Source organism: Silurus aristotelis (genome assembly GCF_946808225.1).
Source record: "Silurus aristotelis genome assembly, chromosome: 5".
Taxonomy (NCBI): Eukaryota; Metazoa; Chordata; class Actinopteri; order Siluriformes; family Siluridae; genus Silurus; species Silurus aristotelis.
In genome coordinates this window covers 6,844,674-6,862,325 of record NC_139578.1, presented here as the reverse complement: position 1 = coordinate 6,862,325, position 17,652 = coordinate 6,844,674, and the positions used below count along the sequence as shown (strand labels likewise).

The 17,652-nt window shown below is 38.6% G+C and overlaps 1 protein-coding gene and 1 long non-coding RNA gene across 5 annotated transcripts; both read left to right on the top strand.

The window, feature by feature from the left end:
• Window positions 1–311: 311 nt before the first annotated feature.
• Window positions 312–13,107, top strand: kif2c (kinesin family member 2C). Of its 4 annotated transcripts, XM_083541732.1 has the most exons (22): window positions 313–512; window positions 1,298–1,392; window positions 1,496–1,618; window positions 4,782–4,830; window positions 4,927–4,959; window positions 6,440–6,568; window positions 7,720–7,830; window positions 8,072–8,169; window positions 8,245–8,340; window positions 8,451–8,505; window positions 8,643–8,805; window positions 9,277–9,367; window positions 9,453–9,516; window positions 9,611–9,696; window positions 10,338–10,480; window positions 10,698–10,902; window positions 11,466–11,576; window positions 11,997–12,064; window positions 12,196–12,289; window positions 12,439–12,513; window positions 12,661–12,754; window positions 12,866–13,107. In XM_083541732.1, the coding sequence occupies exons 1-22, from the start codon at window positions 452–454 to the stop codon at window positions 12,928–12,930; spliced, it is 2,109 nt and encodes a 702-aa protein (XP_083397858.1). In that variant the 5' UTR covers window positions 313–451; the 3' UTR covers window positions 12,931–13,107. The 4 variants fall into 4 exon arrangements, with proteins under 4 accessions (XP_083397860.1, XP_083397861.1, XP_083397858.1 ...); XM_083541734.1 differs by lacking the exon at window positions 7,720–7,830 and having other exon boundaries at window positions 312–512; XM_083541733.1 differs by lacking the exon at window positions 4,927–4,959.
• Window positions 13,108–15,587: 2,480 nt separating this feature from the next.
• Window positions 15,588–16,651, top strand: LOC310726415. The gene is made up of 4 exons (XR_014533750.1): window positions 15,588–15,724; window positions 15,815–15,854; window positions 15,986–16,118; window positions 16,325–16,651. It is a non-coding gene; the product is annotated as an uncharacterized lncRNA (long non-coding RNA).
• Window positions 16,652–17,652: the final 1,001 nt, after the last annotated feature.

The window sequence follows — 17,652 nt, the reverse complement described above, 5'->3', positions numbered from 1 at the left end:
CATTTCAACCATATATAGCTGACGCATTACACAGTGAAACAAAACAACGTTCCTCCTGAACCCTGGTGCTACATACAACAACATACAACACTAATCAAAACAAGGTATTCAGAGTTTATCATTTCATCTCTTTGGGGTTTATATATATAAATCTAGTTCTGTCCAGTCCATTTTAGACCTCAATAACTGCAGCTCCTACATTTCTCCTGTTGCCTATAATGCATTAAATGGCCTGCAGCTTGACTTCTACAACAGCTTCTTTAATTAGACGACATGGGCGTTACTCTTCCATGCTACTTCCGGTTGGATGAACAACTTCCGCTGACGTATTTTAAAAGCTTGGCGGTTAGGATTTTTGCCCGTATACACCGCAGGCTAGCTGTGTGGAGTCGGCGGACGTGTTGGGTTTTATTTCTTGTTTTTAAGTTGGAGTTTCTTTTAAGGAGGTGAAATGGACGCAGAAACTGTGACCCTACTGGCTGGACTCGTTGTCAAAATCAGCCGCAGTGACGGTAAAAGAAGTAAAATAGAATAGAAAGTTAGCAGCGAAGCTAAAGGGAGCTAAGGGTTTTCTTGGTGTGTGTCCGTGTCCGTGTGTGTGTCCGTGTCCGTGTGTGTGTCCGTGTGTGTGTGTGTGTGTCCGTGTGTGTGTGTGTGTCCGTGTGTGTGTGTGTGTGTGTCCGTGTGTGTGTCCGTGTGTGTGTCCGTGTGTGTGTCCGTGTGTGTGTCCGTGTGTGTGTGTGTCCGTGTGTGTGTCCGTGTGTGTGTCCGTGTGTGTGTCCGTGTGTGTGTCCGTGTGTGTGTCCGTGTGTGTGTGTGTGTGTGTCCGCGTGTGTGTGTGTGTGTGTCCGCGTGTGTGTGTGTGTGTGTCCGCGTGTGTGTGTGTGTGTGTCCGTGTGTGTGTATTAATTTGTAGGGCATATTTATCAATGGACATTGTCCCAAAGCAGTTTTAAAGAGATTATAAAGTTATAAAGTTGGCGTGAGTAGGTTTAGTGTCTAAGTTTATCCATAATGAGTGAGCTAGTGGTGAGAATTGCAAAGAAAAACTCCGAGATGTTCTGAGGAACAAACTTTGAGAGGAACCAGACTCAATAGGGAACCAGTCTTCATCTGGGTGGTGCTGAATGTTAATTCATTAGTTGTCATTGTTGAGGTTTATTGTTAAGTAATGATCATGAAAATGCATAACTGTTATTGCAAACTGTGGACCTTAGTTGTTGTAGCAGACTGCTGATATTAAAGTCCTAATCAATCCTAAAAGTGAAATCTCCCTCTGTGTTGTGTATGTGTGCAGGACGAGTTCACAGTGCAACAGTAAAAACAGTCAACGCTGCAAAGTCAACAGTTCATGTGGAGTGGAACGAGAAAGAAGTGACCAAAGGAAAAGAGGTTTGCAATACTCCCCACTTCCTGAGTGATGTGTGTTTGTGAATCAGTATCTATAGCTGTAAGTGTTTTGCTTTTTACTCATATTGGTGGTTGTGTGCACTAGATTGACATGAGTGACATCTGTCATCTCAATGCTGATCTCATCGAGTACTTAAAATCACCACAGCAAGCAGGACCTCCTACTGCTCCAGCCCCGAAGCCTGTACGGGCACCTAAAGTCGAGAAAGTGAGTTTGATTGATGGATTTATACTGTTGCTGAGAAACCCTATTTTGACTGTGTAAAAAAAAAAAAAATAATAATAATAAGACCTACAAAATTTTCATCTTCCACTTTTAACAACCAGGAAGGGGAAAACAAATATTTTCATTCATTCATATTCTCCCGCTTATCTGTAATTCGGGTCGCGGGGGCAGCAGTCTAAGCAGGCCCCCGCCTTCGACTGCTGCCCAATCCTCACAGCACCGTCCCTTACGGTCCCTCCTGCAGGTGGTGAGCCCACGGGAAGGCGGCCCCACGTCACTCCAACGTCACGCACCTTGACAAATATTTTATAGACCCAAAAAAAGCCAAAACTTGCCAATAGCCTGCTTGCTCAAGTTTGCACACATTTTATGAGCCATGTGATTGTACTCAAACTTAACCAAACTCAAGTTCAAAAGTAAATCATGCACCGGTCATTAAGTGATTCTGATTTAAAAAAAAAAAGTGTAGATTAGAAGAGGTAAAAAATATTTATAAAAAGAAATTTGATGTACCTTGGGACAATAAAGGCCATCATTTGGTAGAGATAACGGTGTACCAATGTGACATTATTGAGAACAGTGTGTCTTTCCAAAATGTATCAAATTAGTATACAGAAACTTTAGGTGACCTGCCAAGAGAAAAAATTCAGCAACAGTAAATGAGGTGCAGGAAAACCTGGCAAGTATTCATGGTCATGTGGCCAAATGTGTTTTGGTCTGATGAGCCCATGGTAGAACTTCTTGGCCTTAATTCTAAAAGATAAAAAAAAGAGAACTACTTTGACAAAAAAAAACTATAGACTATTTCAACAGCTATTTGTTCATGTGATGTCTTTGGTCCTTGGACGTTTCCAATTAACTAGCGTGCCTATTCAAAGCATTGTCGGCAGACTGCTTAAACACAGTGATGTTGCGACAGTTTATTTATTCCTGCGAGTAAAAAAAAGTCAGAATAATGACTAGGACCATGTGGTTTGTGCTCTCAGACCAGGAAATAACTTGCTGTCAGAAATTAGTGTTTCGATTTCAGAACAAAACGCAACGTGATCCTCGGATTACAGCAGTGAAGGCTGGATACTGACAACTCGCGGATATGTACTGTGATCTAAAACCAACACGACATGAATTAAAACTTAATATGAATGAGATAAGCGTTAGCTAGCATTGAATTGCATGCACATTTATCTATTCAACACCACACAAAGGTTTAGATAGAAGTGTAAATGGGGGCAAAATTATTGGTAAAGTTGGCAACACCAAAAATGTATGAGAATTTATTAGAAATTTTGGAAAATGTATATAAACTGTACATGTACAATAATAAATATAAACGTATTAAGATTTGGATTTTAAAATAAAATTGCGTTTATATTAATATAAAACCCAAATTCAGGCTATTTATGTATGTGTACTTAAAAAAAAAACTGCAAAAGCCACAGAGTAACACTTTTTAATTAAAATAATTTTAAAGCTTATATTGGCTGCTTGTTTAGTGCGTAGGGGATTTCTCCTTTGAACAAATTCACTCATGCAGGGTTTTTTGTTTCTGTAGATAAATAAAACTTGCAGGCCCAATTACAAAAAAAAGATTTGGTGTACAAATGCATAAGCATTTGCTGAACACCACAACAGTGACTAAAACTGTAATTGTTTACTGCGGCTGATATTTGCTGCTTTTAGGTTTAGTGTTCGCACCGCTTTAATTGAATCCATTAGTACGTGATGCAAACGAGGCGATTGTGCAACCGGTTGCTCGTCATAAGATGGCATGCATGCAAACTAGTACAGTAAATATAAAAAAATAAATATAATGTAAATACTCACCAAAAAGGGCATTTTGGACTTTATTTTGGGAAATTCAGTGTTTTTGAGGAATGCACAGTGCATGTAGGGGGTATGGACTTATTAACCCTGCAGTAAGGGTACTGTGTGCATGTGATCGATTTATATGCAGGGTAGAAATTTGACTGAAATTGCATTACATCTTTTATTATTTAAGTTCCCTTTTTATTGGCAATTTTGTAAATTCCTAGTTTATTCCCATATATTCCCATTCGTTTCTTGAAAATTCCCATAATTTCAACCCTAGACACAGATAGCAGTCAAACCCTTTCGCCTAATGTTCCGCCACAAAAACAAATTGTCATAGTAACATGGCTACACGCTCCTTATGGAAGTCCTAAGAGGCTGTGCATTGTATTTATTTTATTTTCTCATGATCACTGTTAATTATCTTACGTTCCTGCATCTAGAACATTCGCATTGGTGTTATAGGCCAGTTTAAATTTTCTTAGTTTCTTTAGTGCAAGTGCATTAAAGAACGCCCTGGTTACTTTATCAAATCAAAGAGGAGCATTTTAAGTGTCATAATCCACATTAAATTACCACATTTTTCCGTCTTTATCGCTTCTCTATATAACCACATTTTTTACACATTCCACAATTTATACCACATTGTGGATTGGCCTTGGATGTACGTCATGGATCTCATGGATTGGAATTCAAAGGCTGGTTTATCAATAATTGCAGTATTGTTTCGGGGTGCGGGTAGTCCCTGTTGATGTACACGGTTTCGTGTTTAGAGTCAATTAAACTTAAAAAAAAAAAAATTTATACTGTGTATATGTACTAGTCTTTATACTGTATGCTAATCAGTTATTGTAGTTTTACATTCCATACACTGATTTGTCTAATCTGTTGCTACTATGCTTGCAAAAAACTTCAAAAGCAACTACAATACTTGATGCATAACCTGCTGCACATTTGGCAAGGAGTTTTAGCCTGCTTGAGCCTTGCCTACTTGGAACACATGCTCAATTTCCTTTGCTTTATCTTAATAGTTTCCTATATCTTGCTCCATGTGCCATTTTCTGACTGCTTTTCAATGTGTCTTTAACCAGCAATGATGGACCAAAATTATTTGAGCTGTATTTTTGGTTATTGAACTGACTTTTATACAACTGCCTTGTTTTTTTTTTTTTGTTTTTTTGTTTTTTTTTGTGATGGCCATTTCAAACAGTTTTGGTTTGAGCATTTCCACATAGTTGATATTTATTGCTGTAATGTTGTGTGTATTAATATAGGCATTGTTTTCAATTGTAATAACCATCCTTTTCCTTTTTTTATTTAATATTTATTTTTTAAGAAATCTGAGCAGACTACCAAGTCATCAAAGATACCTGCCCCTTCAGAGTGTAAGTGGGTTTTTCATTTGGTTCAGTAGAGGAAATTTTTAAGCATTGCAATGCATTTGGAGCTGTATAACGTTAATGTGTGTTTCCTGCTTGAAGTGGCCCCTCCAGCTGGTCCCTCTGAGGAGCCAGGTTTGTATGTTTCATGGCTCCCTTTCTGTCTTATACACTCTTGATGGGACTTCATAAATCAAAAATTGATCCTAATAGTTGATTGAGGTTCTCAACCTTGTATGGGGTTTTTGTTTTCTGGTGATTATATGCAGAGTCAAATGAGGTAATGTTTAAGTGAAATAAAACTGAGCGTTGAGTTTGAGAACCTCTCAACGGTTGAGAACCTCTGGGTTGCACTAAACATTGGTGTTTCCTCCTTTCTATGCAAAAGTCATGTGCTGATTGTGTGATCAACACTCAGTGTTGGGAGCTATCATTTTGCATATAACCTAAATGACTATAATCTGTGAGGCTGCTACTTAAAACTCTGGCAGCAATAAAATTAATAGAAATTGAATTAAAATGAAGTTGGCTGAGTAACAGTAAAACAATTGAGTGTACACTTTTTTATAAATGTATCACCAATACCAAAGGTACGGAATAAAAAAGCACTATCTTGGCACAATGGGCCTCATTTATCAGGCATACGATTATGACCGCCTGCCTAATATTGTTTTGGTCCCCCTTGTGCTGCCAAAACAGTCCTGACTTGTCGAGCATTAACAGCATCTTCAGCAATTTGAGCTGCACTTTTTGTTGGATCGAACCACTCAAGCCAGCCTTCACGCCCCACGTGCATCAATGAGCCTTGGCTGCTCATGACCCCAATATATCCCACCCACTAGCAGGTGCCATGATGAAGAGATAATCGGTGTTATTCACTCACGGTCATGATGTTATAATGTTATGCCTGGTCGGTGTATATACATTGAAGTCTAAATCATGTCTTTCCTTATTCATGATCACCTGGCTACAGTGCTGATCTTTTTATTATGTTTTATTCGTTTAAACCAGCTGACCTTTTGTCTAGAACACAGATATGCTGCTTCATTTATTGGTCTAAATTTGAAAACTTTAATTTTCAGATCCATAATTTTTTTTTATTTACGTGCTTTGATCCTGTACATTGTTTTAATTGTCTTTGAAGGGTAAATGTAACAAAGTATAGAATAACAGTGGCTTAGCCAAATGAAGGTGATTTTTGGCTGTATCTCTTTGCAGCAAATTTGCAGTGTTAGCACAAGTTACCTCCCCAACAATTTAAACACTTGTCACTGAATGTGCTTTATTAACACTAGCGCTCTGCGTGGATGCTTCCTACATTTGACTTAGTTCATAAGTTGTGCTTTGAAAAATTAAATGGTATCTGTATTTGTCATGGCCATCCATAAGTTAAAGATAGAGTTGTCCATATTATATTGATGTAATATCAGCACATGACTGCAGCCCTTTCTTACCAGTGGTGAAATTCACTGTAATTATTAGCCCCAGTAATCAGGATTATCTGATACAGAAAATGCACTGATTAATTAATCGAATCGACTTGCCAGGTTTATTGAACCCATTATATAATTTTTTATAGTTTGCCCTACTCTAAATCGTTTAACTTTCCTTCCAGTCTCCAGACGAATGACCACTCGGCAGACTTGTCTGTTTCGACCACCAGCCATTCCATCTGCTGGCGTGTCACTTGCTGATGACGCTCCCAGTCAGGAGCAGCCTTCATCTACTATTCCAAGAGCCTCAGGTCAGTGCAGCGCTTTGTGGGTAATCATGTGGCAAAGGCTTTTCTGTAACTGTGCTCGTTATCTAGCTAGGGTTCTTAATCTTTTTGGGCAAAGGATTTCACTTGACTGCGACTCATTAATTTTCTGTGATCAAAAGAATTTAAATGCTTTTTTTAAATAAATGAAAGGTAATGGAACCAGCGCATTTCTGTGACTATCATTAATTGTCTGCATGGAAAAAGCTGAGACTTTTTTTTTTTAAACGCACGACGATGCCAAAAGATAAACTCCCGAGAGAAATAGTTGTGAAAGGAAGGAGGAAGACAGTGAACAATGACTTTCTTGGTCGGCTACTGTTTAGATACAAGCCGTTGTAACGTGTTGAGTCTGGGTGAAGGGAGAGCTCGCTAACTCCAGTTACAACAGAAATCATATAAGCACAGACAGGTTTCCAAAACTCGTGCTTTTTTATTTTTCTTGGCAACAGCGTTACGGGTTAGTCAAAGAAACTTAGAAATCAGCATCAGAAAATAATGACATAATCCTCGTCTTGAACACATGCAGTAATAGCGGAAAAAATGCAGTGGCATGCTATTCACACTGTCTTTCGTTAAAGCCTGTGTAAAGTACATTAGTGTAGGCTTATAGACGGGTGCGGCTTATTTATGTTAAAAATAAAAATAGTTGCGCTTTATAGTCCGGAAATTACGGTATGATGAATATTACATTTTGTATCACCATTGAACTGCAAAGGACATTTAATTCTATTATCTAAGGTTTATGGATGTAGTATTCAACACTGTTCTTGCTTTTTTTTTTTTTTTTTTTTTTTTTTTGGTGCAACAAATTTGACAACTGAGATACTGCGTCTGTGCTTTTAATGATCAATAAATGGATAGGGATTTAATAACTGATTTATACTCGGGTGGTTAAAGTGGCTGTTGGAAAACTGGAGCTCTGTTACATTATTCAGCTGTTTAGGAACAGCTACTAATCCACAACAATAGTTATACATTTATGGCAAAAAAAATTAAGCCATTACAGCTTTTTTTAGGGCAGTGTAATGGGAGATTTCTTAATATTTTAGTAATATTTAATCGTTGTGATATTGAAAGCACACAGCAGCAACGTTTTATATGGATTTCGATAACTTTATTTCGCATCACGGCAGGATTACCAAGTTACCCAAAAAGACAAGTCGCAAAACCCCCATCTCTGCCTCCTGCAATTGAAGCAGTGTCGGAAAGCGAAGCCTCAAAATGCGCTCCTGCGCCCGCTGCTAGTAAGTTGAGTGCATTCTGCTTGCACATTCGGATCCCTTGTTTTATATTTGTGCTGGTTGAGTGCAAATTTTATTCTGCTTATGAGACTTCGATCAAAGCGACTTCTTTGCTAATGCAGTTGTCAGGCTGATTTGTAATAGCAAGTCAGAAAATAAGATGAAACCGAATCCCCTTTATTATGTACATTTTGTTGATTGGCAAATCATTTGCATTAGTACTACCCCTTGCTTTGTGTTTTAGACCAACGCCTTTCACGAGTTCCAGAATTAAGCAAAATTACAAACAAAAGGCTGTCCATTCCAGCTAAAATCCCAGAAACTCATGCCAAGAAAGGAAAGGTATGTAGTAAATTGGAAAACAAAATGTTTTAATAGGCCACAATGCTACCTCCTCATGTTTCCATTTATCCTCAGTACGGGGATATGAATCGCCCCAACAAGCAGTTCTATCAGATGATTGAAGATTATCGTGAGACCGTGGAGAAAGTTCCGTTGTATTTGAGTGACCCTGTAAGTAGATCAACATTGTGTCCCTACACCATCCACTTTAAAAACTGTCCATGCATTTTGCTTATGTATTTTAGTGAATATTTAATAAATCTGAAATACATGTGTTAAAGGTTGAACTACACAGAATCTGTGTGTGTGTTCGCAAGCGGCCTCTAAATAAAAAAGGTAAACATTTTTTAAATGTTTAAATTAAGAGTAGCTATAAAGGGATGTTATTTATATTATCTTTAGTGTTTTTTTATTACTATAATATTCTCTACAAGACTTTTTTTTTTCCTTTTTTTTTTTTCTCCCCTCTACAGAATTGGCTAAGAAAGAGATTGATGTGGTGACAATCCCAGGAAACGGAGTCCTCCTGTTCCATGAACCCAAGCAGAAAGTTGATCTCACCAAGTACCTTGACAACCAGTCTTTCCACTTTGATTACTCATTTGATGAAGATGCCAGCAACGATTTAGTTTACAGGTAACTGGGTGTGTCTTGTCTGCTTTATGAATTCAAGGGATGCAAACATGGAGGTGTGTGATATTATTCCCTGTGAGATCTAGACAGGGTACGTTGTTGGCAAAGACTTTCTTGGAAACCGAAATGAAGTTTATTTTTTTTATTTTTTTATTTGTGCCCATTATAAAAACAGATGAATATTGAAAACGCTTTAAAAAATTAATAAAGCACAGTTCATCTCGTTTGGATCTGCTTGGTATCGGTAAAATAATGGTTGCTGTAACTTTTTCTAAGACCATGTTTTCTTTATTTGAGGGGGGGAAAAACAGTAGCTTAAGATAGCTGACTACTGGGAGTGGCGGTTAATCACAATACATAGCAGATGCATCATAGTAATGAGAATCCTCTTGTTCTGGTCCTCATCCATTGTGTATACACACTTTTGAAGACGCGTATACCTTTCTAATGAACACTTTTCTATCCTATTTCCAGGTTCTCTGCCAAACCTCTAGTTAAGACTATTTTTAAGGGTGGAAGGGCAACGTGTTTTGCATACGGTCAAACCGGGAGTGGAAAGACACATGTAGGTATACTGTCAGTCTTCTTCAAAGTGCCTTTGTTGTATAACTGAGAAATCCTTACTTTTTTGTTTTTTCCTGTCCTTGTAGACGATGGGTGGAGACTTTTCAGGAAAGGCCCAGAACAGCTCCAAAGGAATCTATGCATTGGCAGGTGCCTTGTAAACAATGACATCTCTTTGCAAACGATTACAAATTCGTTTTGTATCAAACACTTTTTTTTATTTATTTGTTTTCCTCATATACAGCCCAGGATGTGTTTGCGTTCCTGCAGCAGAAAAGATATGCTGATCTGTGCCCATACGTGAGCTTTTTTGAGATCTACAATGGCAAGGTGTGTAAACAGGATTTAATACATGTCTAATTTATCCACTTGGTTTGCTTATATTTTGAGTAGCAACTGTAAATACTCAGTGCTTTAAATGCCCCATTCCTATCAAGGATTGGTCTTACTATCCAAAGGAATCAACACCATTGCAACAGCTGCAGTGTGTGAAGTGATTTAAACGAGGTTCATGCTTAAGTGTGTAAAGCAATACAAATAAAAATGCCCTTTGAACATAGTGGTCCATCTTAATTTTGTGTTGATTTCACCTGTTCCAGGGTAGTGCTTTTATCAGCACTACGCTTTTGTTGACACTAGTCAAATTTAAAGCTTCATACATACAGGGTTAAAGATTCAAGAGCTTCTCATGCTCCCTTGTCTTTAGCTTTGTTTGACTGGTGTAGCTATGAGTTATGGTGTAGTTAAGTCTTGCGTGAGAATGTCTAATAAATCCCTGTGAGAATAAAACAGTCCTTTTTAAACTAACGATTAGTAAATTTTATTGTAGTTAAAAAAAAACATTTATTTATTTTTTGCTATTTTAACTGATTTGTTTCAACACCCTCCTATGATTTTAGACTTATGACCGCTAAACCGCCTGTGCCTCTTAGCTGAAATATCTTATAACCCTTAGCAACTTGTGTTTTCAGGTCTTTGACTTGCTGAATAAGAAGGCAAAGCTGCGTGTTCTAGAAGATGAAAACCAGCAGGTGCAGGTCGTTGGTCTGCAGGAAATGCCTGTCTCATCAGTTGAAGATGTTATAAAGATGATTGAGAAGGGCAGTGCATGCAGGTAAAACTAAAGCACCCATTAACTGATCAATGCTTCCTGCTGCTCAGACTGATCTGACTGAAGTCAGTAGTTTCACCATAACCGCAGTTAATGATCTCCAGTATTATCTGGGGATGAGACATGATCTGGTCCAAATGAGGGCTTTGAGTGAAGTTGTGTACACTTTAAGAACTATGCTCTTGAGTAATTGGATGGCTTGTTTGCCCCTCTCTTGTAGAACATCCGGCCAGACGTTTGCCAATGCCAACTCGTCCCGTTCCCATGCCATCTTGCAGGTTATCTTGAGGCGGAATAAGCTGCTTCATGGAAAGTTCTCTCTGGTAGACCTGGCAGGGAATGAGCGGGGCACAGACGTCAGCAGCAATGATCGGCAGACTATGGTGGAGACGGCAGAGATCAATCGCAGTCTTCTGGCATTGAAGGTACTGTATGGCTTCCCGGTAGTCTCATGTAGGCCCTGAATCTTTTTAGTCTAGGCCTTTTCTGTTGTGCTGTAATTAAACGGCCTATACAGTGGTCCTCCAGAATTTGCGCGGGTTAAGTTCTAAGACCAGCCCCTACAGGGGGACAGCCCCTTATGGTGCCTTAGTAAATTAATTTAGACATTACACCAGTAAGTTGGTTTCTTTTTAATGCATACTCAGCAGTAAATGTGAACTAATGGATATAAATGCTTTGTCACTCAAAATGAATAATACAATAATGTATTGATTAATACATTAATAAACCGTGAATTATGGGGGTTGACCGTAAATTCTAGATATTTTCTCTATGCATTTTTTGCATTTCACTTTTGTAGACGGTGCCAATGGTTGTCTCTTAATTTTTAATCAGGGACTAGAGTTTTTCTTCCCCCTCATAAAAGGTCATTTAAAGCTGATTAATCACGGTAGCGAGCCAGACACTATTATTGGCATCAGTTTTGCCTAGGATGAGGAATGCATGCTGTGAAAGTGTCAGACTTTGTTTAATTACTGATTTCCAGGAATGCATCCGATCGCTGGGGCTGAACAGCGAACACATCCCCTTCCGGATGAGTAAGCTCACCCAGGTGCTCAGAGACTCCTTCATAGGCGAGAACTCCAGGACATGTATGGTAATTAGAGCTGGCTCGTATGCAAGGAAGATCATTTTGTCAAGCACTGTAAAGCCAACAGCTTTTGACTATCGGGGGGAGACTTTTCATTAAATTTTAAGTTTTTATAACCTGCTGCATTAGCTGTGATTAATGAATAAGCAAATTTGGCAAATAACATAATCTAATATTATTGGTAATGTTAAAATTAATTCCTGAACATATGCATTTTGTTCAGTGACCAAACATCTAACAGTGATTACAAATGAAATTATTAACTGATTTTAATGTAGTATCTATGCAGCAGTTTAATTTAATACACAATTTAAATGTGACTACACCATAAAGAGCCATTAATAAATTATTGGTCACATGGTGTAATTCAATAGAATTGGATATAAATTGAGATGACCCTAAGCACATTATTGATGTGCCTTTTAGATTGCCATGATCTCACCCGGGATGAGTTTTTGTGAATACACTCTAAACACACTCCGGTATGCAGACAGGTACAGTACAGCCAGCTTTCTTAATATTTGAAAGTGCATCTAATTTCTTTCTGTTGCAAAAAAGAGTTGTCTTAAGGGTCCCTCTAGTGGCTAGTGTTGGCTTCACACTTGGTTCTGTCTCCTGCTGGTAGGGTGAAGGAGTTGAATTCATTGCCGAAAGGAACTGCACAGAACACTAAATTAACTGAGGATTCGGCGGAGGAGGGCACCAGTTCTGTGGAGGAGGTAACTTTGTCTCAGCTTAAAGACAATTTAATTGTACAGAGTGAAGATGTCTTTTGGATAAAAATGTCCTCATTAAACCCTATGCATTATGATTAGTTTGAAAGTAAACCGGTTTTATTTAATTTGATTTCTGACCACTTTTTATACAGGAGGGTATTTCTGCAGAATATGAAGTCATGGCCCAGTTGTCTGAACTCGAAGATCGATTCTACGAAGATCTAAAGGTGTGTAGATTCACACTATTTTAGTTTGCGAATTCGGCTAAATGACTCGCCCAGCTGTGCTTCTGCACACCATATGCCTCTGAGAGGTGTGTAACCACTTTCCACTTTGTTCACATGCTTGTCACATGCCATTTGTCTGCCCCTCAGGGTGCTGCTGAAATTGGCCAATCTATGGAGGAGACTGCCTATGATATTGTGAGCGGAATTGCAGCTATCGACGCTTACATGGAGAGACTCCAAGGTTCGTTCCATAATCGAGGTCTAACAGAAATGTCATCACCCAGGCATGTAAAAAATAATAAATTAGAGTTTTTGCTGTCTTTCTTTCTTTTTTTTTTTTTACTTCATGTAGGATCTTACAATGCTGTGAGAACAGCTGTTGAGGCAATAAAAGCCAGATCACCCAACCTGGCATGACCTGCAACCCGAAGAAAAATCCATGTTAATGCCGTTGTTTTAAATGTTACTGTGTACTGTTAACCTGTCCCTTGATAACTCAAAGTTCCCTTGTAAGTTCAATTACAATTTGTTTGGATGTTTGTGTTGTCATATTATAAACCTTCTTATTCACTGAATAAATGTTTACTTATGACAGATTGCCTTACCCTTTTTCTTTTCTTTTCTTTTTTTCTTCCCAATTCTGAATTGTTAACAATACGAATTGTGTTCCAGGAGTCTTAAAGAATAATCAGTAACGTGTAGTGTACTGTAATTTAACAAATTACACTACATGGTTTAGCAAAACTGAGCAATCTATAGTACTGTACTATTAAATTATATACTTGTGTATATATTAGCACTGCTCAAAATATTCAGTTTTTACTTTTGTCGTATCGTCATTGAGAAATCTAAACTCTGTATCCCATCTGCACTGTTAGAAAAAGTGAAGCACTGTTTATAACAGGAGGAGAAATTGTATAAGGCTTCAGTTTATAATAGTCAGCATAGATGATCCTTTACTGTTTTGTGTTTACTGGTGCCTAATTCTTCAACTTTTATTAAAAAAGAAAATGCATGTAAAAATATAAAGTATCTGAAAGGAATGTTTTGTTTCAGAAAGTACAAAAACATAATAGGAATATGTTCATAATTAATTTTTTTTTATGCACTATAGTCTGGCATGGGTTTGATGTCCTCTGTTGTATGATGTTGACTTTCTATCAACCACTTCTGTATCGTTTCTCAAAACCGTTGCTTATATTAAACCAATTACGTTCTTCCTTGACCCTTAACAAATACAATTCCTATTTACAAGTTCCAAGGAGTTTACACATAGGGCATGTGTAAACTCCTTGGAACTTGTAAATAGGAATTGAGCCAAAGACGAGACAACTAATCAAAGACCTACTAAACAGCCCGCGCTGAACAGTTTTTCCCCCAAATGATTGAAAAAAAAATAAACAAACCAGCCTGAAACTGGGTGGCCCTGTGTCTCTGTGTGAGGCCCACCAGTCCAACCACTTTTGCAAGAACACCACCCACCCCTGAACACACACTATTCTGCTCTCTGGGTGGCATTCCACAAACCCATTCCCCTTTTAATAGACGTACGTCTCCAAACCATATTCAAAGACCACACTGCTGATTTATTACTTTTTAAAAAAAATTCCCCCCCGTGTTATTGCAAATCTAAAAATGGATGCAATCGTTCCTTTTACGTTCAGACTGCACAAATCGATAATGGTTCCTCTGTGGTCTTGTGATGTAAACAGAGCGCTGTCTTGCACGATTAAGGTATAGGCTTCAACTCCGTACTGTGTTTACAATATGACACTTAAATGGTGAATGTTTCCTTACAATATTTTATGATGTAAGGAACGGGCTGTTGCTCAGTTTGTGGCACGATTTCCTGTTTAGTCATTCGGTTCTTATGTGAGGGGGCATTTAATCCTTTCAGAGACTTGCGGCATCACACTAGCTGACTGTTTTGTCAATGCGTAAGTGAATGCCTTAGTATTTTTGATTGCAGTTTTTACAATAGCTGTAAATGTAAATGACTCGAATCAAGGCACAAATCTAGATTTTTTTTGCTTTTTCAAACATCTCAGAACTATGAAGTATGTCTCATCACGGTTTGACGTTTTTAATAAACGTCAACCCCTGAAAGTACGTACAGCTCCTAATCTACCTCATGTTTACATTTTTTCACGTCACGTGTTAGGAAAGCTGCGTTGTGTAAGTTGAGCTGTGCAGTTTTGACTTCGGGAAGTCGGACTATTCCATGTGACCGCTTTCCACGAGCTCCTGCCTGGGCTTAAGGCGGCTCCACTCCAGTTGTCTCTCTTGGGATTGCAAGGCTTTGTGTAACCTAATCCGACTAACTGCTGTTTCTAAACTGTTGACGCATGGATATTCTTTTATGTGTAGCAAGACTGCAGCGTTATACTTGAAAAAGCATTTACTATTGAGAATGGATGGTAGGAATTCAGAGATGCATAGTTTTTAACGTTATCTGTAAAAATGATGTATATTAGATGCTCATTTTATTATATAGAAGGTGACCAATATTTTATACGTAGAATGATTTCTGCTTGAATTCCTTGTCTGGTGCATTCTCTCATTACCACATCTGCTTCATGACTCATCACAACGCGCCAAAGAGCGTAGCGTGTCCTTTTTGTATTAATCTTTATTCCTTTTTTCACACTAAAGGCCCGTTTGTAAAAGTATCACGTGTTAGTCAGAAGGCATTTAAGAAAAACTTGTGATTTGCTGTCTCCGGGTGGGGGGGGGGGGGGAAAGCGAACGAATCTGTCCCATGTTGAGTCTCATTGCATCCAATCACATTGTTGCACTGCATCTTAATGGGGATGAATCGCATCACATGGGCAGTCGCTTCATCTGCATCTTTTAATGTATCATATCATTGGCTTGCGTCGAGATTCCAATTGCGTTGGCCTCGGTTATGGAGATGCACATCCCTACTAAAGGGGAGCGTGTTGACTTCTGTTTTAATTACATTTCTTTCAATTGTGGAAGCCTAAAATGTTCAAATCTGCATGTCTGTGCATCACTTAGTGACATTTTACATTTACTGTGACTTACAATTCTCATTCATACAGATGAGGGTTAAGGGCCTTGGTCAAGGGCCCAGCATTGGCAGCTTGGAGACATTTTAATGCACCAGAATGATTGCATCTTTTCTCGGTTCATTATACCACCTAGGCTCCAGAATAGAGACGAGTCTTGATGCCTTGTACACTATGTGCTGGTGAGTTCAACCAAGCAGTTTTAGAGAATCAAAGAGCATAGTGCAATGCTGGATGATGTAAAGGGATTTTTCTCTCTTTTTCTCCTTAAGCGAGCATGTTGAATGGTGTGCTGAGGTCGACCTGAAAGGAGTGAGTTGGAGAAGTCCAGTCTTGAAATTACACGAGACTAGATGCTTTACACAAGGCTGTGTAAGAAATGGGGGAGATCTGAGAGTTGTTCAGGGCTAACTCAAGATCTTGACATTAAGATGAATCACCAGGGACAACATTTCAGTTGATGGTCTGCCATCCATGATGAGCCGTATGACAGAATATGCTGATTTTATGCAGATGGTGTCTGAGGGAGGAATTGAGAGCATATCTTGATTCCTCCACATTGCAGCAAAAGCAAAGGTAGATGTCAAAGTTTCTTCAATATTCTCTTTCCTTATTTGAGGATGAGTGTTCAGATTTTAAGATTTAAGAGTTTTACGTCTGTAACAGTTAGGACATTGGAGACTCCTTACTTAAATGTAAAATATCTCCTTACTGAAAGCTTCATATCACAGATTTGTCAAATCGGAACAAATTTCTCCCTTTTTTTTTTTTTTATATTTTAGGTTTTCCAGAAGAGTCCTGGTGGATTAGTCTTGTACTATTGAGACAATGTATCAGAACGAGTGCATTATCAACCTGTGATTTGCCTTATCGCCAGAATTACTGTTTAAGCGAAGCTATTCTAAAAAAAGTACTGACCAATACGCATCGAGTATTCCACTGCACTGTATTAGTGTTAGTATGTAGCTAACTTGGAGGAAAAACAGTAGCTGTCCAATCAAATAATTACATGTTCATGGTATTGCTGTTCCACATGGTGTGAAAGTGTAGGAGGGTCAAATAAGCTACGTGTTCATATAGGGTTATTATATTAAGGGGTGATGGCTTGAAATACAAAATGACTTGCATGTAGGATTTATGTGGTCGGAGATAAGAGTTATAAAGTGGATTTTTTTTTTTGTTTTTTTTGTTTTTTCTTTCTCCACCATGATGGGTCATGGTTTTGCATTAGTTCTGTGTCCTAAAAGCTAATTAAAAAATTTTTTTTAAACAACGACATGAGGCATTTTCTCGGCCGAGTAATGCGTTTCATATGACCCCTGAGCATTTGTGTATCTGTTGGCCTCTGACTTTGTTTGACTCTCTTTTCTCTCCCTGGATTCAGTCTGTCCACATGAATATTTTTCTAGGTTTAGAGAGTATTGGCGGCAGCCGCCTCTCGGTTCCCATCACCTTCACAGACTAAATAAGCAGGCAGAACCACCCAGCGAGTCCGACCGAGCACAGCGACCTCTGTTTGCTTTTTCTTTGTGCACGTTCCCTTTCCATCGCCTTCTTCATTCCTGCTCTTTGACTCTGCCTCTCAGTTGAGCAGCGATGGGCGGTTACAGAACCAATCCGTCTCGCCTCTGTTAAATGGAGATTCCCAGGCATGAAGCAGTGATTAAATTTGCGATTCCAGAGCATGAAGTTAATCCATTTGTTTTATTAGTAGCTCACAGAAAGGACCTGATAAACTTGCCACAGTTCACTTCGATTGGAAAGCATGTAAATTGCCAGTCCGTTTTCCTTTGCTACAGGTGTGCTTTAACCCAATGAATTAACAAACCTCAAAAAAAAAAAAAACTCCATAAACGAGGGTGGATAGGCTGTGGTACAGTCTATATAAAAGCAGTGTACATAACCAGGCTGAAACACTGCTTACACAGCTGACAAAGGACTCTTCAAAATGCCCTGTGTCTCTGGAAACACTTAATTCCACTACATAGATCTGGCATCGACAAGAAAGAAGCTTGAACAGGAAGCATTGTTAAAATCACACACTTGGCTTGTAATTGGCTCACAGTTGTAGTACAAACACTGGTTTGGTGGATAGACACAGACCTGACCT